Source organism: Balaenoptera ricei, chromosome 9, assembly GCF_028023285.1.
Source record: "Balaenoptera ricei isolate mBalRic1 chromosome 9, mBalRic1.hap2, whole genome shotgun sequence".
Lineage (NCBI taxonomy): Eukaryota > Metazoa > Chordata > Mammalia > Artiodactyla > Balaenopteridae > Balaenoptera > Balaenoptera ricei.
The window spans coordinates 72,840,192-72,864,129 of record NC_082647.1 but is presented as its reverse complement, the minus strand read 5'-3'; the positions used below and the strand labels follow the sequence as shown (position 1 = coordinate 72,864,129).

The window sequence follows — 23,938 nt, the reverse complement described above, 5'->3', positions numbered from 1 at the left end:
TCTTTTCTCCACTGTATATCCTTGCCTCCTTTGCCATAGATTAGTTGACTATAGGTGTGTGGGTTTATCTCTGGGCTTTCTATCCTGTTCCATTGGTCTATATTTCTGTTTTTGTGCCAGTACCAAACTGTCTTGATTACTGTAGCTTTGTAATATAGTCTGAAGTCAGGGAGCCTGATTCCTCGAGCTCCATTTTTCGTTCTCAAGATTGCTTTGGCTATTCGGGGTCTTTTGTGTCTCCATACAAATTGTGAATTTTTTTGTTCTAGTTCTGTGAAAAATGCCAGTGGTAGTTTGATAGGGATTGCATTGAATCTCTAGATTGCTTTGGGTAGTAGAGTCATTTTCACAATGTTGATTCTTCCAATCCAAGAACATGGTATATCTCTCCATCTATTTGTATCATCTTTAATTTCTTTCATCAGTGTCCTATAATTTTCTGCATTCTAGTGCATTTTTTATTTCAGTTATTGTATTGTTCATCTCTGTTTGCTTGTTCTTTAATTCTTCTAGTTCTTTGTTAAACAGTTCTTGCATCTTCTCGATCTTCGCCTCGATTCTTTTTCCGAGGTCCTGGATCATCTTCACTATCATTACTCTGAATTCTTTTTCTGGAAGGTTGCCTTTCTCCACTTCATTTAATTGTTTTTCTGGGGTTTTTATCTTGTTCCTTCATCTGGTACATAGCCCTCTGCCTTTTCATCTTGTCTGTCTTTCTGTGAATGTGGTGTTTGTTCCACAGGCTGCAGGACTGTAGTTCTTCTTGCTTCTGCTGTCTGCCCTCTGGTGGATGAGGCTATCTAAGAGGCTTGTGCAAGTTTCCTGATGGGAGGGAATGGTGGTGGGTAGAGCTGGCTGTTACTCTGGTGGGCAGAGCTCAGTAAAACTTTAATCTGCTTGTCTGCTGATGGGTGGGGCTGTGTGTTCCCTCCTTGTTGGTTTTTGGCCTGAGGCGTCCCAACACTGGAGGCTACCCAGGCTCTTTAGTGCGGCTAATGGCAGACTCTGGGAGGGCTCATGCCAAGGAGTACTTCCCAGAACTTCTGCCGCCTGTGTCTTTGTCCCCACGGTGAGCCACAGCCACCCCCCACCTCTGCAGGAGACCCTCCAACACTAGCAGGTAGGTCTGGTTCAGTCTCCTACGGGGTCACTGCTCCTTCCCCTGGGTCCCAATGCACACACTACTTTGTGTGCCCTCCAAGAGTGGAGTCTCTGTTTCCTCCAGTCCTGTAGAAGTCCTGCATTCAAATCCCACTAGGCTTCAAAGTCTGATTCTCTAGGAATTCCTCCTCCCGTTGCCAGACCCCCAGGTTTGGAAGCCTGATGTGGGGCTCAGAACCTTCACTCCAGTGGGTGGACTTCTGTGGTATAAGTGTTCTCCAGTTTGTGAGTCACCCACCCAGCAGTTATGGGATTTGATTTTATTGTGATTGTGCCCCTCCTACCATCTCATTGTGGCTTCTTCTTTGTCTTTCGATGTGGGGTATCTTTTTGTTGAGTTCCACTGTCTTCCTGTCGATGATTGTTCAGCAGTTAGCTGTGATTTCGGTGCTCTCGCAAGAGGGAGTGAGAGCACGTCCTTCTACTCCACCACCTTGAACCAATCTCCAGTTTTTTATTTTTGGCTGCACTGGGTCTTCATTGCTGTGTGTGGGCTTTCTCTAGTTGGGGCCAGTGGGGGCTACTCTTCCTTGCTGTGTGCAGGCTTCTCATTGTGGTGGCTTCTCTTGTTGCGGAGCACGGGCTGTAGGCACGCAGGCTTCAGTAGTTGCGGCATGCAGGCTTTAGAGTGCAGGCTCAGTAGTTGTGGTGCACTGGCTTAGTTACTCCGCGGCATGTGGTATCTTCCTGGACCAGGGCTCGAACCCGTGTCCCCTGCACTGGCAGGCAGATTCTTAACCCCTGTGCCACCAGGGAAGTCCCTTCCCTCAGTTTTATTCCTTGTTTTTATCTTAAGCAACATGAAGAGTCTTTTTTTTTTGCACATAAAAATCTTTTAGGTGTTTATGGAAATTCTTACTAAATGAAGAAGTTTGCTCTTTGTCCCAGATATCATTAGCCTGTACTACCTATATGAGCTTGTCTAGCTAGACTGACTCCTTGTTATGTAGGTGTCTGGGAGATTTGTTCCACCAACAGATGTGATCCCCCAAAATCTACAGACTCATGCATTTTGTTAACAATTGCTAATTATTGCTGTTTTCATCTGTAAATTAGTTTGAAGTATTTAAAAGTCATATAGTTATATTTTGTTATCAAGACACAGATCCAGAATTGTTCAATTCCAACAAGTGTAGTGTTCTATGCATGTATTAAACTTGTAATCCAGAGCACCTTCAAGGCACATGAAAATTTTAAGAGTATATAATTCTGGCTAAGATTTGTTGAGGGCCTACTAAATGTTAGTTTTTAGGGTGAAAATGGGCTATTTTATTTAATCTTCACAAACCTATGAAATAGTCCCATTTGCAGAAGAGAAAATTGAGTGTCACTAAGGTAAAATAAGTTACCCAATGTCACACAATTACAAAAGTGTCAGAACCAAGTGTCGATCCTAGAGAGGTACACTTCAGAGACTGCTTTTTTGAACCACTATCTCATACTGCCTGCTAGTCTGGTTATTGTTTCTTTTCTTTCTTTTTTTAAATAGCAACAAACATAGTTCAACTTGGATGCTTATGAAAATATCTTGAATATACACCCATTTACCAAACTTTTCAAGTAAAAGAAAAAAAATAGATTGACTTTGCAGAATTTAAATACATTTTTAAATGAGGTCATTTGATTTTTTTAAGAGAAAAATCATCCAATAAATGAAAGTCAATAAATATCTTTTGAGTCTGGACAGTGAGTGAGGAGATGTTTTCGGCCTGGGGATAAATAGTTAACAATACAAAATAGCCTCAAATTGCATAGTTTTGGCAAATAGCAATTAGGGCAAGCAGTAGAGGATGATGTGGGGAGGTGGGGGTGGACACGTGGTTAGGAAAGAACTCCCTGAGAGGATAATATCTGAGCTGAGGAAACAGCCAGGGAACACTAAAGGAGAGAGGGTAGCAGACAAAAGGAATATCCTATGCACAGACCTGACAGGAGTCTGGCCAGTTTGAGAGATGGAAAGATTTGCAAGTCTGGAGCATAATGAACAAAGGGGAGGACCAAGGAGAATAGGGTCACGTAGAGAGAGGAAAGAGGGCATGTATGGTAGGAAGTGCAAATTATATTGTAGTTGCAGGAAAAGAATATTAAGCATAGGGATGACCTGCAATAGATGGTCAATGATTTGGTAAAATAATTTCTGAAGCAGACAGCTCCTCCAGTTACAGACACATTCTATCAAGGCAGAGAAAAGAGGAAAACAGTAGGGAATGAAGACCTTACCTATACATTTATATCGTTATATATGACTCCACCTAAGTCATTCCTGAATAAAGGCTCAACATTAGAGAAATATGCAGTAGTTGAAGCAGAGATTTACAAACTGATGTTCCTAACCCTAGGCATTTGTCTTTCGCTTCCAACGTGAAAATAAACATCAAATTATTTTATGCAGGTGACTCATTTAGATTGAAAAATTCTACACATTAAAAATCTGAAGAAATGATAGGAAGAGATAAATAAGAGCTTACAATCTGGTTAGATCCAGACAATTTCTTATGGAACAAGCTGGTACTAAGATTTAGAGGTAGGTTGGGGAGGGGATGAAGAAACTTCTTTAAAATAAGTATGGCGTTTTAAAAACAACATGGAAGGAAAGTATACATCTCTATCTCATCACATTTCATATTGTTTGATTGAAAATACATCAAATTCTGGGGGCTTCCCTGGTGGCAAAGTGGTTAAGAATCCACCCGCCAATGCAGGACACACGGGTTTGAGCCCTGGTCTGGGAAGATCCCACATGCCGTGGAGCAACTAAGCCCATGCGCCACAACTACTGAGCCTGTGCTCTAGAGCCCACGAGCCACAACTATGGAGCCCGCGTGCCACAACTATTGAAGCCTGCACGCCACAACTACTGAAGCCCGCACACCTAGAGCCCGTGCTCCGCAACAAGAGAAGACACCGCAATGAGAAGCCTGTGCACTGCAAGGAAGAGCAGCCCCCACTTGCCACAAGTGGAGAAAGCCTGCACACAGCAACAAAGACCGAATACAGCCAAAAATAAATAAATAAAATAAATAAATTTATTTTTTAAAAAAAGAGAAGAAAATATATCAAATTCTGAGATCAGGAGAAAGCTTCTTTCTTTTTTTTTTTCTTCAACCAATTCTTTTTTATTGAAATATAGTTGACATACAACGTTATGTTAATTTCAGGTGTACTACATAATGATTTGACATTTGCATACATTACAAAATTACCACCATGATAAATCTAGTAACCATCCATCCCCAAAGTTATTACAATATAATTAATCATATTTCTTATGATTACGTAAGAATCATAAGATTCTTACATTCTGTGTATTACATCCCCATGACTTATTTATTATAGAACTGGAGGCTTGTACCTCTTAATCCCCTTCACTATTTCACCCACATTCCCATCCCCTCCCTTCTGGCAACCACCTCTTTGTTCTCTGTATCTATGACTCTGTTTTCATTTTGTTTTGTTTTGTTTGTTTTGCTTTTTAGATTTCATATATAAGTGAGATCATATAGTATTTGTCTTTCTCTATCTGACTTCTTTCACTTAGCATAACACCCTCTAGGTCCGTCTATATTGTCGCAAATAGAAAAATTATTGATACTTTTTTTATGACTAAAATATTTCATTATACATATACCCCACATCTTCTTTATCCACTCGTCTATCATTGAACGCTTGGGTTGCTTCCATATCTTTGCTATTGTAAATAATGCTGCAATGAACATTGAGTGCATTACAATGAACACTGAGTGTATATATCTTTTTGAATTAATGTTTTTGTTTTTTTCAGGTAAATACAGTACATAGAAGTGAAATCGCTAGGTCACATGGCAGTTGTATTGTTAATTTTTTGAGGAACCTCCACACTGTTTTCCATAGTGGCTGCACCAGTTGACAATCCCAACAATGTTTGTAAGTTCCCTTTTCTCCACATCCTCACCAACACTTGTTATTTGTTTAGGAGAAAGCTGATTTCTAAAGTACTCTTTCTACCAAGGGACCTGGTAGAGTTCATTGTACTCTACTGAGTAACAATTATGTTATTTAGGTGAAGAGATAAGGGGAAGTCCATGGAAGTGACTGAGGGAAATACTGGGCAGAGGAGGCTCATTAACTGTAATGCTCCGGAATCATAAGAATTTGTGTTAAGACAGTTGCCACAATTCTTGGTGACTTATCTGTGGCCATGAGCCCCAGTGTCACCCGGGACAAGTCTGGAGGTTCTGTTGAAAAAGATTCAGGGAGAAAAGAGATATGTGGGACTCTAGCCATCTCCCTATAAAAAGCAACAATAGCTACCTATTTCAGATGTTTTTAAATATCTTTAAATATTTAAATATGTTAAACATTTAAAAATAACTAAATATTTAGAATATATTTTCATCTAAGAATGCAAAGTTGTTCTGACCTTAGAATTCTGAACCCAGCTTACTTGTATGAAAACAACAATATCCCCAAATTTAATGGGTACAATATCACTGATATCTTGTCATATTTACAGTATCATATATTACAAAGCATCTTTTCAAGTTCATTACCTCATCTGATTCTCATAATAGCCCCATGCTTAGCCAAAACAAATATAATTTGTACTATTTCTGTTTGAGAGACAAGAATATTAAGTCACAGAAAAGTGAGTTGGTTGCCAATTAGACCCAAAATACAGATCAACTAATTCCAAGTCCTGTGTCCTTTCTTTATATAACTAGCCCCGTGGTTCTCAAAGTGTGATCCCTAGACCAGGAGTATCAGCACTCACCTGGGAACTTGTAGGAAATGCAAATTGCAGGTCCTACTCCAGACATAATGAATCAGAAATTCTAACAGTGGGGCCCAGCACACCTAACAAATCCCCCAGGTGACGCTGATGCCTGCTAGTTAGGAAACCATGGTACTAGATGGTAGTGATTCTCTAGCCCATGAGAGCAGTGTGAGGAAAACTTCCTGTAAGAGGAAAGTACACATTCATTCCCCATAATTTCCATGATAACTTCATCAGCCTCACATGTGCTAGTAGATAATTATCAGTCATGTAGCTGTGGCCCATACCCTTACACTACTGGCTCCAACCTATGACATTACTTAATAAATCGTTTGACTACCTGACTCTTCATTGTATTGATTTGATTTGTAAAATGAGTTGGAAACCAATTTTACTTAGCATGATCATCACGATAAAGGGTCAGAGCCTACGGTCATATAGATTTCAGGCCAAGGAAAAACAATTTTTTGTCTGAATTAAAAGCAAACCCATTAAGAGAATCCACTACCTGAAATTTCTCCTTGATAATACTTTTGGTTGTTTTATCTTATATTATTATTTTAATTTTTACTTTCTCAAGACTCTATTCAATCACTGGAAGTCTGTAAAGGAAATATAAAATGGAAATCTAAGCTATAATTTTAGTATGGCTTTTGGCTGGGATTTTTAAAACAACATGTCAAAAAGTAAAATACTACATATTTCATTTAATCTAAGGTGTCATCAATTACAGCACAAAATAATTGTGACCATGTTTTTACAAACCACTATGTAAATTAAAAAAAAAAAAAAAACACTGCCCACCCAACAATTAAATGCCATCAAATGTAAGAGGTATTCCAATTCAGACATGTTAAAGTATGAAAAAGTATCAATGAAATATAGCATGTATTTTACTGTACAGTTGCAGCTGGCATCCTCCTTCAGGATGTACGTATTTTATTTTCAAAAGCAATGTTGACCTGGCCCCAGTTATGGTACAGTTACAGTAATTTTGCTCTTCAAAGTTAAGCAGTAGTCATCGTAGCCTAAGGATTGTTTCATGACATCAGTAACTAAGCACTGCAGATGGAAAATATTCTTCTACAATTTGGTATCTGAGCTGTCATGTGGTATAAGGAAACAGGCAATTGAGTGAGAAAATGAAGGCAGGGTAACAGTAAAACATGGAGCACTCACTGAATAAATCTTTTGCTTGTCATTTAAAAATAAAATCATTCCCAAATCTAAGATTTGTAATTTTTTATATGCTGACATTTTCCCTTCTTAATTAACTATGCTGCTTCTTTATACTGTTAGTTACATATAAGGAAGCCATGTTGCATAAGACATTTCTGAATATAAATGTCCTGTAAATCCACTTCCCCCTGTCTTTGCAGGGGGCAATGTACTTGCTTAAGAGCACAACAAAGAGATGTACTGGTATGCAGAAATTTTGAGCCAAAGACAAAATGAGTCCCTAACTAGTTCTTGCACAGAAAGCTTCATGAAAAACAGTGCACACGGTCTGCAAAATGGTAAGTTCCCATATGTTAAAAGAGCTCTGGTTACTTTTTTGACTTGGAGAATTTTATTTAAATAAGAACATTTTTGTTGTGAAAATTTGCTTTTATTTTTTCTGTATTTTCTCAATTTGGAATAAGCTTCTACAGTAATTAAAAACTCTACTTATTTATCTGGGATATTTTTAATAACCCATTGAGCCAAGTGGAAAATATGTTGAGCTGGAAGTTAAAAGCCATGAGATCAAGTTGTGGTTTTGTTATTCCTCAGCTCTGTGAGCAAGTCACTTAATTTTTCTGTCACTTTTTTTTTAAATTTGGAAGTTACATGACTGCTAAATCCATGATTGCAGGGTACAAAAAAAAAGAGTGCTTCATATGTATTATCTCATTTAATCATAAAAATGAAATGAGAAAATGCAGGGAAGTATTGTGTACAGTGCCTAGCACAGAGTAAACACTCAACGATTTTCAGTAGGTATTATTACTGTACCATCAATAAAAACAACACTGCCAGAAAGAAATTAATGTTCCCTTTCCAGGTAAGAAAACAATCTTCAAGACGTTGAAATGATATTCCTGTGGTCTTCCTAAGGGCCCAGGCCAGGATTTTGACTTGTGTACTGGATGACCAGCCTGTGCTTTCAACCTCAGAGCCATGGTGCCCTCCACAGTCATTCACAGCACAGCCAGTCAGATGGGCTTTGAGTAGCCCATCTTTTCGATTTAAATTTAATTCCCACAGTACTGCTTGAAAACACCTTAAAATTATAATATTTTATCTATCTATCACATGATTTCTAGCCCGTTCTTTTTTCCTTAAAGTTTGGATGAGACTTGAAGAATTTTAGTACCCAATAGCCTCTCTGCCAATTTTAACTTGAAAGGAAGGGGTGTATATACAAAGTGTAAAATGGTGAAGAGAAGAGGAAAGAGTAGATTTGTGGGTGTATGTGGTTGTGAGACAAGGGACATGGACTGCAGTTTGAGTAATAGTTATGGAAGGTAGAAGGCATTCTTTCCTTCTTCAGCTGCCTCCCTCCATGTTTTTAAGTGCTTCATACTGAAAAAGAGACAGAAGCCCAAACTGACTAAAAAAGTCAGGTAAGGTAACACCCAGGCAACAGGAGACTTGGGAAGGGATGTTCACTTCCACACTATTCACAATAGTGAGAACCTGGAAACAACGTAAAAGGTCCATTGATAGGAGGATAGATAACGTACACTATGGTGTCTGTCCATAATGGCCCAGTATAGAGAAATTAAAAGGACATATAAACATTCATGAGCATATGTCAAAACAAAGACATTAAAAGTGAAAAAAAGCAACTTCCTTAAACTATATGTACAGAATAACGTAAATACTTACCTTCTGCTATATATGGTAAATTAAAAACCATACTCACTAAAATAATATTGTATAGTGTGTGTTTGCATGTGTGCGTGCGCGCGCGTGTGTGTGTGTGTAAGTACCGGAAAGTAATGAGGGGAATGGGAATAAGACTTAGAGATAGTGATTCAGTGATTAAAGGGAAGTCCTCACTCATCTGCAATTTTTATTTCTTTTATAAACAAAAGATTTGGAGTAAACATAATAAAAATATTCAGCTGCTGCCAATTCTGAATAGTGGAAGTAATAAAGTTGTTATATAATTCTCTGTATTATACATCTTTTAAATCACCCAAAATAAAAAACATTTAGAATGGATGCATGATTTTAGACAAAATTTCTGATTTCCCAAATTACACTAGTTTATTCTCTCTAAAATGATGACATATCAATGTGCAAATCCTTGATATGATGTTTATAATGTCGGTGTGACTTCCAGTTATGAGACATGAAGATTAGCTTGCCCTGCAACACATATCTGAAGTCTGTTTTACAGATAAGAAATCTTTGGAAAAACTGAACACTCATTTTTTTTTTATTGTTTGCTTCGAAGTTCAGTAATATATAACAAAATAATTATGCCAGGCATAATGGGAGAAGCAAATCAGCAAGTAGAAAGAGACAAACTATTCTCTGCTTCAAGGTAAAGATCGTGGGTGTGTGTGTGCGTTGAGTGTGTGTGTGTATTTGAAGTGAAGCCTATGGACCCCTTCTCAGAATGTTTTAAAATGTACACAATAAAGTACACAGAAAACAAAATAAACTACTATAGAAAGGAGCAACCAAAATATGGAGGAAAGCCATGGTGTAATACGTCTAATTCTATATTACTGCATCAAAGAACTAAATGAGCAGCTGGTCTGACATACATCATCACTTCAAAGTAATGGTGAGAATAACTGATCATTGGAAATATTTACACAACAGTAAAGTGATATGAAAATAGCTGCCATTTCTATTGGTGACAAGGCTACCTATTTTACTGATATTGCTATGGTTTGTTGCCTATATTTATAATGGGAGAAAATACATTCCTAAATTCATACAGCTAATAAGGGGCAGGATTAGTCAAAATAATGTAATTTTTTCCCATCCAAGTTCATGAGCCCCATGAATTCTATCCATGGATTCCCAGGAGGCCTGCAGACTCAAATTTAAGAACGTGTGAGACAGAAATATGCCCACCATCCATTCATCTACCTCTACTTCCAAACAATTGCTTAAATTTGCGGCAGTTGGAAAATTAGATAATCAAGTATGCTAGTTACATATGTAAAGAATTAAGCAGAATCTCAGTAAGGGCAAGAATGCATGTCTATACATTTATAAGTGGACCTTCTGCATCAATTTTTGCATTTCAGAAGTTCTTCTGTTTGTTTTCTGATTCTTAATTGTGTTTCAGATAGTTCAGTTGCTAAAAATGCACCACTGGATAATTTCTTCTGCATCAGCATATTAATAATGTCAAGATCCAAGCGCACCTCAATATACCAAGACAAACTGCAGAGTTTTTAGGCAGGCAGTGCCTGAGTTATCCTCACTACAAAATAATGATGTCTCATTTTTTTAAAAAGCATTGTAATTTACTCCAATTGCCCCCAGACTAATTACAATGTGAGAATGCATGTGGATATGAAAATGTGAGACAAAGGTACTTCTCTTCCTAACCTGACTTTTAACTGAATGGACATATGCTTTTTATTCACCTAGAATCCTGAATAGCTTCCTAGGACCATTCTGACCATTTTTTTCAAATAAGAGTATAAAATTCTTACATTTGTGTTGTGTATTTTATGTTCAAATACATCATCTAAAATCTCAGACTTCTGTTGAATGTTTAGAATTGTTAAATGATATCCACAATAAAATTCAAAACTATTACCTCACAATGCTTAATCATTTATTCCTTATGTTGTAGGTATAATTATTATTTCCCTACTCTCCTACTGTTTTTTTTGGCTGATTAAGAAACTAACTTGATTACAAAATTAATGAGGAACAAAGTTGAGATTTACACATAGATCTTCTGACCCTCCCCAAACGAGCTCTTCTGCACTCTCCCATATTTTTTCACACTTATTTCAGGTATATTACTTAAAGGAGTCACTCTCCCCCTGTCCTGTTTTTCTGAGGAGAGATGAAATGAGTTTTCTCACCATCTAGATTCTAGCAGTTGTTAATACTCAGTGCTTCTGCCCAAGGCCCATTATTAAGGAAATCATTACTTCCCCATTTAATATTTACATTATTTTCAATAATATTTCTATTAAAGGAAATATTGAATAAGTGACCATTGTCAGAAACACAGGTTTGTGTTCATTAAAATATTATAGGAGTTATGAATATGTGGTCTAAGACCTGAAAATAAGTAGCAGTGATAGAGGGATAGCAATACCAAAACCAAAAATAATCATGAACTCCCAATTCAAGAAGCATCAAATATACTGGAAGAAAGGGTCTGACTTAGCTAAGAAATCATGGGTTCATTTTACCTTTACTCATTAAAAAAAATAATAAAGTTACTTAGACTATGTGCCAGGTGCTGGTCCAGCTTCTGAGGACACAGCACGGAAGTATATAAGAGAGGTTAATCTGACGGTAGATGGATGGGAGGATACTTTGAATAATCAACCAGCATGATATTCCCCCAGTTTCCACCCTAATATAAAAGAACCGAAGCAGTTTAAGTTTAATGTTGATCTTTCATGAAGTGACATTTGGTAGGTGTCTTCCAGACACTTCTTTTCTCCACACCTGTTTGCTGTGGCCTGAAATTCTATTATGAGAAGACAAAGCATTGTTGCCACAATTGCAGAAAAATAATAAAAGATTCAACTGCCAAACAGAACTAACACACTAGCTGGAATGTACTCATTTAAAAAAGTATAGCCAGGTAATAAAACACACAGAGAATATGATCAAGTCCTTTACAGGTTTTGATAATGGGGAGAAAATCAGAGACCTCGGACAGCCATGGACATTGTAAGGTAAAAGCAGAATCATTAGTGAGGGAAGAACAAGTAAAAATGAAAATCTACTTATAGTTCTGGCTCAGTCCGCCTTCAACTCTATGGACAAATAAAATGTGTAGGCAGAGGACACTGTGAACCGGACACTCCTGAATACGCACGAGAGAAGCACAAACATCCATCATTAGCAGATGAAGTAGATCAGCATAGCCTCATATGTTTAACGAACTTGTTTCCTGGCACTTATTTGTTGACTGGCTTAGCACTCAACTTCTTAGAGACTTATTTCTGGAGAATTAACCAATGAAGGAGTTTTTGTCCTTCCCTAAGATTAACTCACAGCTAAGTACCAATTCATTTAGACAGGTATCTGCCCCACAATAGTGTATCTCCCTGACAGACATTCCACAAGGGAAAAAGCAATGAGAGGATCACTAAAAAGGATAACACATTCTATCAAGGAGAAGATGGTAATTCAAAACTCTAAGACATGTTATTTGATTTTTTCCCCAACTATTATCTATTCTTCGTTTGTCAAAATAACACTTGTGTATTGGCTGAGGGAAGTGGTTTCTATCTCAAAGACTATAAAACTACTCTCTGTTTATAAAAAGAGCATGTGTTTGTTTTTTTTAATCACACATGGCTATCATCTCACAATGATTTTTGCATTATTCCAAAGAAAGGAAAGTTCTTACTCACACGATAAAAGCAATTTGCACATATGAGTTCACTACCTGAAGCCATGGAAAACGGAAAATATACAGGTGTATTGAAAAGAAAGAAAAAATATGTTTTGTTGTAAAATGAATTTGAACTAAAGAAACTTTTTTTTTAATGGTGACAACACGGTTAAGCCAGGGGATGCTGCAATATGGTGAATCAATTTTACTCAATTTTACTGTTTGAACATGGCACTTACTTGCTATGCCAAACTTCTTAAACTGTAACCTGAAGACAATAAGATCCAAACAAGAGTATTTAAAAAGATAAACTGATAACTTTAAGGTAAAGTTTGATTAATTAGGGTAGGACACTAAAGATACTCATTCCATTCAGCTTGGGCCTTAATCCTGGTGGTTAATTGAAAGAACAGCATAGATTTCAAATAACTAATTCAGCTAATTTATTTAAAACTTCAGCACAAACAAATCTGAATATTTGTATTCTCCTCTCACAGCAAAGAACGTTCAATATGTGAAGAGATGAGAGGAGAAAAGAGGAAGAAAAATACTACTAGCCAAGAATCAACTTTAATTTTAAATTACCTCTGTATGTGAGCTGAGACTTTTGTCAAAGTATCAACCAATACTTAAAAAAAAAATCAGGGGATTAACTAGATGTTTAAAAACAAAAACATTTGTTATTTTGACTTATCTTTTCCTTTCAGAATTATAAAACAAAAGTTTTTTAGAGGATTTATTCAATGTGCTAAGACAAAATTTTGGCATCTCTGACAAGACAGTATCCTCCAAACTACTCTCTAAAATCCTTAAACATTCTACTTTGGGCAAGGGTGGGTTTTGCAGGAATGGGAAAGAAGTGTGTTTCTTTCATTTCTACCTACTTTTTACCTTAGGTTTTAGCCCATTTCTAGCCTCATTTTGGGACTCTCCTCAAATGGAGAATGACTTCTGGCATGGGACAGTGAAGGACCAATATTAATTGTCTGTTCAGATCAAAGCAATATAAATGCATTTGACAGGTGGTTAGAAAGGAAAAAAAGAGACCCAGGCGTGCGCTATTTGGGGAATAACTATACAATGGTCCAGTAATCCTAACCTCTACCCAGTTAGTATGGCAGCATCTCTAGAAAATATAGCTGGCAAACTGAGACCTGCATGAGATGAGCTATACAAAAAGTTGCTCATATATGATGTCCTGCTGTTTTTCATTTAAGTAGCATGGGACTAGTGGGTGTCTGTCACAGACTGCTTGTGGTTAAGGGTCTTGGGCACCAAAATGGCCTCTGTAGTGTGCACACAAGTTCTCTATTCTCATGCATTTTATGAAACGTTTTTCTTTGTGGAAAACATCCAGTAAAAGCTTATGCAATTTCATCTAACTACAAATTCAGGATAAGCACTTGGGTTTTAACCCCAAGTATTTCAGATGGTGAAATGAATTCATTTTCTCATCTATGAAATACGTGAACTGTTTTAGATAGCCTTTACCACAGCCTCTTTGGGTTCTAAGATTGCCTCTCCTCACTGTATATCTTTTCCTTATTAAACTGCATATACTCAACAAAGGGTCAATTTTTAAAATTTGTATCTGTGTTTTTCTTAGGAAACAAGTCAGCTAGTAAGGAAGCAATGTTCTGTTGAATAGAAAAGACAAAGAAGAGAAGAAATAGATGAGGGGTGGGGGGGAGACTGGAGAAATTATAGATAAACTTATCCTGGGATAGAAAACAATGAAGAGCATCCCCCCAAATGATAAAGGAAACACAACATAAAGAAGGTCTTGGTGCATTGTATTAAAGCTAACAAGAGGTAGAAACTTCCAAGATGACATTTGAGATCTGAGTTTGAATTTGACTTGGCAAAAAATGAACAAATAAACAAGCAAACAAAAAGATTAGTTCCTTCCAGCTAGTTCAGACTTGTTACAACTTTTCCCCTTGGCAGGGAGAAAGACCCAAATATAGACATTCCTCCCTTTGAGGGAGATTCTTGGATTTAATGGCAAAGGACACCTTTTCTAGATTTCCATCTTTGCTCCATGTGTTTTCTATTGTTTTGGTTTTTCTCAATTTAGGGTACAAGCATTTTTTTCCCCTTTATTTAGACTAAACTATTCACCAGTCTTGACCCAAATGAGGTTTATCTGCAGTGAAAAGACTGACTTCCATGTGAGGGGGATTCCACAAAGAAAAAGGATAATAAAGATATGTGATATGAACAAATACCTCTCTATTCAATTTTACCAAAATTGTGAATTATGCTTTGTTTGTGTTTGTAGAGCTGCCTCTTTCAATATATTTTCAATAGACAACAAGGCACCAAGAACGCTGAGTAAATAACAGATGTTAAAAATAGCTACTACCTATCAATGTTACTGGAAGAATTAAAGTGCAGAAAACTCTGTCACATGTAAAGCCAATTTAAAACAAAGGCTGGCATAATACTGGTTCTTTGGTTCTTTTCAAATTAATAAAACACATTTGCTCCAAACACATCTCTCTCACTTAAAACTATTTGGGTTGTTTTCAGTTTGTTTCTTTTCAACCCCCACTAAAATACACAATAGTGGATACTATTCTTGGTGTAATTTTGCTTTTTTCCTTCATCTTTTTTTAAAAATATATATCCAGAGTGCCAGCATACATCTGCATGTGTGGACTATACATATGCCTTGTTTTCATACTTGGAGAGCACGGAAATTCTTCTTAAAGAAAGACTCTTTATAGCCAGATTCCATTAGGTCATGTTATTCAAATACAATGTGACACAAAATTCATTTGTTCATTTGGTGTCTAGCTGCTAAGGGATACAGCCAAAAAGTTAACCTTTGCAGAACAACAGAATACCAGTAGAGATGCCGATCGTTGCCCATAGGCATGTACAGAACCTCTGAGCAAGGGGAACTACACTTTTGTATTAAAACCTAGAAGAGCATAGCATTATTGGGAAACAGCTATTTCTACCCCATATACAATGAAATAAATGCAGTGACTTCCATTCTACTTGCAAAAGCCGGTTAGCTTTTCTAGACCTCTCAAGTCATTTAACATATTTTAAACAGAAGCCCTATCACTTCTGCCTTTAAATAGCAAAACACAACTCCTGAAAAACCAAAGGTTCTGAAATGTCCCTTCAAGCCCACCAAAGGCAATGATTTAACTTTGTTTTTCTTAAAGGCCAATTTCTACAGAGAAATGAATCTGACAAAGCAGTAAACACCATCTAAAATCATTTTTGAAAGTCTCACCTAAGTTACCATTCACATGTAAAAAATGATGTCTATTACTTACATTTTGCTGTCACTTTGTAGCCCCCCAGAGGAGGGGCGTGGCCTTCTAATGCATCAAATCCAGCAGAAACCAGGACCATGTCTGGATCAAACTCTTTGGCCACAGGCTTCACTATAGTCCTGCACGGTAAAAAGGCAACCAGTTACCCATGGGAATGGCAAATACCTTTAAAAATTGTGCAGTGAAAATGACTTGGTACAACCTCAAGAACATCCCAAGAATAAAGAAAAGGGGAAAGAAAACACTATTTGAATGGACCAAAAACTTATCATTTTCTTAATACTGAATCACTGTTATTTTAGCATCCCAATTCAGTCTTTTTTCTTTCATCTTTTTTTCTCCGAATTAAAAAAAAAAATGCTTTGCAGGTACATTCTAAAGCCCGTCATATTACATGAACATCTGTGGCTGTTTTATCCCACTGCCTATAAAAAACTGCTTCTTCCAAGGGAGTGACTAATGTTTTACAGAGGAAAGTCGAAGCTTTAGTGAAAACCCGGCTTGCTCCAGTTAGTGAGAACTTGGTGTAAATTTGAACTATAAATTTCTTTTGGGAAAAAGTTGCTTTTCCAACTTTTTTAAAGAAACATTTTAAAATGTTTGTCGTGGTAGGGGGTAACTCTTGCAAAGGAAAAACACGAAATTCCTTTAATAGAATCCAGATTATAATGTTAAGTGAGTCCAAGGTCAGAGACACCAGGAATGTGGCAGTCTCATCCCTGACAGCAGCCCCTGCTGGTCCCACTCAGACACTTCAGCACTTACCTCCTCAGCCTTCTCAGCCTTCCCTAACCCCTTCCTCCTCAGAGCTGGATTTGAGAGAGAATGACTAGTGGATGCTACTGGGCTTTATAAAACCAAATGGTTTTTTGGTGCAGGTTTCAAGACCAGTGTGCCATCATTTAAATTCAAAATTTCAAAGACTATTTAATGAAATGGGAGTAGTTCACACTACAGGGAATTTAAAAAGTAGTAAGTTCTCTTTTGTGTGTTTGGGAGAAACAACTAGACCAAATATTAAAATAGCTATCCTTGAATGATGACATAATTAAGTTCTTTTAACTTTTTTATATTTGCAAATTTCCCAGATATTTTACAATGACCACATATTAGTTTTATACTTAAATCTTTTTGCATGTAAACAAGAAGTTGTTCACGTTATAAAATAAAAAAAAATACTTATTTGAAACTTAACTACATAGAGATTAAAATGAATTAAATATCTTTCATAGCTGTACTACTGTCATAAAAGTATAAAAGTTCAATCCTTCAAAATCATAAATGTACATGTAAGTGACTTCCACGGTAGCCTTGCCAACATTTGGAAAGCAACTTATACCTGAATTGGCCCATCTGTGAAACTAAGTGAAAATTTAATTTTGTTTAGCATGTACAACTTCATTATTTTACTCTTCAGTAAAATTAAGAATCTCTAATACAGCTACATTATCAGGAGAGATATTCAATACATTTCCTTCCTAATAATACCAATAATTTTTACAAAAGTGTCACATGTTATGAAGTCACCACTTTTCATATGTGTGAAATAGCTATGTTATGTAGTTGTTGGAACATTAGATGTTGGAATAAATTGTCTCCAAGAATCAAGAGTGTTTTACCAAGGTACTCCATCTATTTAGCTTGATTAATCTTATGTACAATCTTAGAGAACAAACACTACTCTTAGGAAAATATGGAGGTAGATGATTAAGCAATGCTGTCCCTTCAGTCATATGCATTACAGTAACCATGCATTATACTTTTCCATCTCCTTTCCATCTCTTTGGAAGATTTCTTCCCCTACTCTTCTTTCTCCCCAGTCAATCTATACTTGTAAGATTAACTGAAGGATAAACATCCTTCAACGCACAGCTCACTTACTACCTTCTCCATAAAGGCTTCTCTCTACATATGGATATAAAATATTTATGTATATATTTGTGAAAGACAAAGAACAGTAGACAAGGTCTGCCAACATAATTTTAGAATATGGGAAACTTACAGATGATCTACGGAGGGGAAAGCTGAAGCATACGTGTAAATCTACAGAGAGGGACCCACAAAAAGCAAGCTGACTTTTCTCTGTCTTCCTGGAAGAACAAACTGGCCAAAGAGAAAATACCTACAGAGACTGACATTTCTGAGTCACTCAGACCAACAGTCAGGTTTTTTCCTCTATTTTCCTATGGTGAATTCACCAGTCAAAAAGGCCCCCTCAGTTATACAGAGCTCTCACTTATCTTTTCAATGCCCCTTTCTCCAATATGATGGACTGTGTGAAGAAAGTTTCTAGCATGAAAGACAAGAAAAGTAACATGCAAACAAATGAATAAACGAAAGGGAACTCTGCAAACAAGAGAAAGTGCAGGGAAGAGACTATAATTACAGAAATTTGGATTATCCTCAAAGACATAAGATAGTACATCTATGAAATGAAAAGAGGGTGCTATTAAGAAAAAGAAGAAACAGCAAAAAAAATGTGTAATAGACTGTTTAGAAGATAAAGTTGACAAATTCTCTCAGAAAGTACAACACAAAACGGAGATGTGAAAAATAGGCAAGAAACTTGAAGGACCCATTTAGGAAATTATCTTATGAAGGAAAGTCTAAGGAAAATATTAAAAAAGTTATAATTTCATATACATCTAAGCTGCAAAACTGAATAGATGATAGAGTTTCAGATATTTAAAATATCAAACAAAAAGATATTATCTCCCACAAACATCAAAGGAAGGTATTGGACGCCTCCATCAAACAGAAGGCATAAACTAAAAAAGAGAATGAGACACAAACCATTCCCTCCAACAAAACATTTTTATAAATGTCCATTTTTGCCAAAATTAAAAAAAAAAAGATCTAACCTTAGAACAAAATAGAAATTTGGTCTGCAACTGGAAAGTTGGTATGGACTGGAGTAGGTTTTTATTCCAATGCAACTATTTTGTTAACAAAGACCTTACCCACTTACAGAGGAAATGTGTTTATTTGGAGATATGCCACATATCTCCAAATATACAGAATCCACTAGTTTCTGTCCGAAGCAAATATCACATGTGTTATGTATGTTATTCCTGAATATACAAACATGGATTTTACAATTTCACACAGGCTTTCAAAATGCTCTATTTCACAAGACTAATCCTATACACTTGGAATTCACTCCAAAAAGTAAGGAAAAATGGAAAATTTGAAAAAAATACATCACTTGATAAACTCCTTCCATTTAAAAATATACATGCTTAGAATTGTGTCCGAGTAGTAGCTGTTTGTTGAATGAGTTAGTGATGAACGGTTATAAGAGTTGTGTAATGCTATGCTACAAGATATTCTGGGTACTGAAGAACTCTATGACAACAGGTGCTTATTGGTGGTGATATCGATAAGGTCCATTCAGGCATTTTAACAAGTATGGACTGAGTGTCTACCATGTAGCAAATACTGTTTGGCTTAAAGATGTGCTAAATTTTGAACTGAATCTTATTTATTTTCCCATTGTTAGTATTAAACTCTTTAATGCTCAGTTCTCTGATAAACTGATGAGACTAAGACTCCACAGATCTCCTTACTGTGGCAAATATTTTAGCAATGTACATGCAAGTGTTTGCACTCTTCTTTTTATGTTAGTCTAGACTGATTTTTATTCAAAAGATCTATCATGTTTGAAAGACTGAAAACATATTGGGAGTACTGAGTGGGGAAAATAATATAACTTTTCTTAAACAGAACAAATCCTCAAAGGCATTCATTTAAAATTTTATCTGAATTATTGGATTTTCTGGTAAAAGACAGCAAACAAAGCATATGTGTTAGTCCCTCATCTTTTCCCAATATCCCACTGAAAGAAAATTATAAAAATATACATATGAACTCATGGTTTTAAATATATATCAGGTAAACAGACTCAGAAAAACCTTTAGATATGTGTGTATGTATGGGTTATTATGTATTTCCTAAAAGCAATGACAGCACAGTAGCAAACAGCACAGTTAGCATCAATCTTCAACAAAAGGATCCAGGGGAGGAGCTTCAAGATGGCGGAAGAATAAGACAGGGAGATCACCTTCCTCCAAACAATTACATCAGAAATACATCTACATGTGGAACAACTCCTACAGAAAACCTACTGAACGCTGGCAGAAGACCTCAGACCTCCTAAAAGTCTGAGCCGTGTGGATGACAGGCTCTTGGTGCTCCAGCCAGGCGTCAGGGCTGTGCCTCTGAGGTGGGAGAGCCAAGTTCAGGACATTGGTCCACCAGAGACCTCCCAGCTCCACGTAATATCAAACGGCTAAAATCTCCCAGAGATCTCCATCTCAACGCCACCACCCAGCTCCACACAATGACCAGCAAGCTACAGTGCGGAACACCATATGCCAAACAACTAGCAAGACAGGAACACAACCCCATCCATTAGCAGAGAGGCTGCCTAAAATCATAATAAGGTCACAGACATCCCAAAACACACCACCAGACGTGGGCCTGCCCACAAGAAAGAGAAGATCCAGCCTCATCCACCAGAACACAGACACTAGTCCCCTCCACCAGGAAGCCTACACAACCCACTGAACCAACCTTAGCCACTGGGGGCAGACACGAAAAACCGGGAACTACGAACCTGTAGCCTGCGAAAAGGAGACACCAAACACAGTAAGTTAAGCAAAATAATAAGACAAAGAAACACACAGCAGATGAAGGAGCAAGGTAAAAACACACCAGACCTAACAAATGAACAGGAAATAGGCAGTCTACCTGAAAAAGAATTCAGAGTAATGATAGTAAAGATGATCCAAAATCTTGGAAATAGAATGGAGAAAATACAAGAAACATTTAACAAGGACCTAGAAGAACAAAAGAGCAAACAAACAATGATGAACAACACAGTAAATGGAATTAAAAATTCTCTAGAAGGGATCAATAGCAGAATAACTGAGGCAGAAGAATGGATAAGTAACCTGGAAAATAAAAGTGGAAATAACTACTGCAGAGCAGAATAAAGAAAAAAGAATGAAAAGAATTGAGGACAGTCTCAGAGACCTCTGGGACAACACTAAATGCAACAACATTTGAATATAGGGGTCCCAGAAGAAGAAAAGAAAAAGAAAGGGTCTGAGAAAATATTTGAAGAGATTATAGTTGAAAACTTCCCTAATATGGGAAAGGAAATAGTTAATCAAGTCCAGGAAGCACAGAGAGTCCCATACAGGATAAATCCAAGGAGAAACACGCCAAGACACATATTAATCAAACTATCAAAAAGTAAATACAAAGAAAAAATATTAAAAGCAGCAAGGGAAAAGCAACAAATAACATACAAGGGAATCCCCATAAGGTTAACACCTGATCTTTCAGCAGAAACTCTGCAAACAAGAAGGGAGTGGCAGGGCATATTCACAGTGATGAAAGGGAAAAACCTACAACCAAGATTACTCTACCCAGCAAGGATCTCATTCAGATTTGATGGAGAAATTAAAACCTTTACAGACAACCAAAAGCTAAGAGAATTCACCACCACCAAACCAGCTTGACAACAAATGCTAAAGGAACTTCTCTAGGCAGGAAACACAAGAGAAGGAAAAGATCTACAATAACAAACCCAAAACAATTAAGAAAATGGTCATACGAACATACATATTGATAATTACCTTAAATGTAAATGGATTAAATGCTCCAACCAAAAGACACAGACGGGATGAATGGATACAAAAACAAGACCCGTATATATGCTGTCTATAAGAGACCCACTTCAGACCTAGGTACACATACAGACTGAAAGTGAAGGGATGGAAAAAGATATTTCATGCAAATGGAAATCAAAAGAACGCTGGAGTAGCAATTCTCATATCAGAAAAAATAGACTGTAAAACAAAGACTATTACAAGAGACAAAGAAGGACACTACATAATGATCAAGGGATCGATCCAAGAAGAAGATACAACAATTGTAAATATTTATGCACCCAACATAGGAGCACCTCAATACATAAGGCAAATACTAACAGCCATTAAAGGGGAAATTGACAGTAACACAATCATAGTAGGGGACTTTAACACCCCACTTTCACCGATGAACAGACCATCCAAATGAAAATAAATAAGGAAACACAAGCTTTAAATGATATATTAAACAAGATGGACTTAATTGATATTTATAGGACATTCCATCGAAAAACAACAGAATACACATTCTTCTCAAGAGCTCACGGAACATTCTCCAGGATAGATCATATCTTGGGTCACAAATCAAGCCTTGGTCAATTTAAGAAAATTGAAATTGTATCAAGTATCTTTTCTGACCACAACGCTATGAGACTAGATATCAATTACAGGAAAAAACGTGTAAAAAATACAAACACCTGGAGGCTAAACAATACACTATGTAATAACCAAGAGATCACTGAAGAAATCAAAGAGGAAATCAAAAAATACCTAGAAACAAATGACAATGAAAACACGATGACCCAAAACCTATGGGATGCAGCAAAAGCAGTTCTAAGAGGGAACTTTATAGCTATACAAGCCTACCTAAAGAAACAAGAAAAATCTCAAATAAACAACCTAACCTTACACCTAAAGCAATTAGAGAAAGAAGAACAACAAAACCCCAAAGTTAGGAGAAGGAAAGAAATCATAAAGATCAGATCAGAAATAAATGAAAAAGAAATGAAGGAAACGAAAGCAAAGATCAATAAAACTAAAAGTTGGTTCTTTGAGAAGATAAACAAAATTGATAAACCATTAGCCAGACTCATCAAGAAAAAAAGCGAAAAGACGCAAATCAATAGGATTAGAAATGAAAAAGGAGATTCCAAAATATAGGAGAGGGGGGAACACTCCCAAACTCATTCTACGAGGCCACCATCACCCTGATACCAAAACCAGACAAAGATGTCACAGAGAAAGAAAACAACAGGCCAATATCACTGATGAACTTAGATGCAAAAATCCTCAACAAAATACTAGCAAGCAGAATCCAACAGCACATTAAAAGGATCATACACCATGACCAAGTGGGGTTTATCCAAGGTATGCAAGGATTCTTCAATATATGCAAATCAATGTGATACACCATATTAACAAATTGAAGGAGAAAAACCATATGATCATCTCAATAGATGCAGAGAAAGCTTTTGACAAAATTCAACACCGATTTATGATAAAAACCCTCCAGAAAGTAGGCATAGAGGGAACTTCCCTCAACATAATAAAGGCCATATATGAGAAACCCACAGCCAACATGGTCCTCAATGTTGAAAAACCGAAACCATTTCCATCAACATCAGGAACAAGACAAGGTTGCCCACTCTGACCAGCATTATTCAACATAGTTTTGGAAGGTTTAGCCACAGCAATCAGAGAAGAAAAAGAAATAAAAGGAATCCAAATCCGAAAAGAAGAAGTAAAGCTGTCACTGTTTGCAGATGATATGATACTATACATAGAGAATCCTAAAGATGCTACCAGAAAACTACTAGAGCTAATCAATGAATCTGGTAAAGTAGATGATACAAAATTAATGCACAGAAATCTCTTGCATTCCTATATACTAATGATGAAAACTCTGAAAGTGAAATTAAGAAAACACTCCCATTTACCATTGCAACAAAAAGAATAAAATACCTAGGACTCAGCCTACCTAAGGAGACAAAAGACCTGTATACAGAAAACTATAAGACACTGATGAAAGAAATTAAAGATGATACAAACAGATGGAGAGAGATACCATGTTCTTGGACTGGAAGAATCAACATTATGAAAATGACTCTACTACCCAAAGCAATCTACACATTCAATGCAATCCCTATAAAACTACCACGGGCATTCTTCACAGAACTAGAACAAAAATATTCACAATTTGTATGGAAACACAAAAGATCCCGAATAGCCAAAGCAATCTTGAGAAAGAAAAACGGAGCTGGAGGAATCAGGCTCCTGGACTTCAGACTATACTACAAAGCTACAGTAATCAAGACAGTATGGTACTGGCACAGAAGCAGAAATATAGATCAAACAGACATATAGATCAATAGAAAGCCCAGAGATAAACCCACACACATATGGTCACCTTATCTTTGATAAAGGAGGCAAGAATATACAATGGAGAAAAGACAGCCTCTTCAATAAGTGGTGCTGGGAAAACTGGACAGCTACATGTAAAAGAATGAAATTAGAACACTCCCTAACAACATAC

At 36.7% G+C, this 23,938-nt stretch overlaps 1 protein-coding gene across 1 annotated transcript in view; it reads right to left on the bottom strand.

Annotated features, from left to right (window-relative positions):
- Positions 1-23,938, bottom strand: part of HDAC9 (histone deacetylase 9) — a 998,074-nt gene that overhangs the window by 132,040 nt on the left and 842,096 nt on the right. The window contains exon 23 of the mRNA XM_059933969.1: positions 15,752-15,870. Coding sequence (XP_059789952.1) covers positions 15,752-15,870 — 119 coding nt within the window. The remainder of the gene's footprint in view (positions 1-15,751; positions 15,871-23,938) is intronic.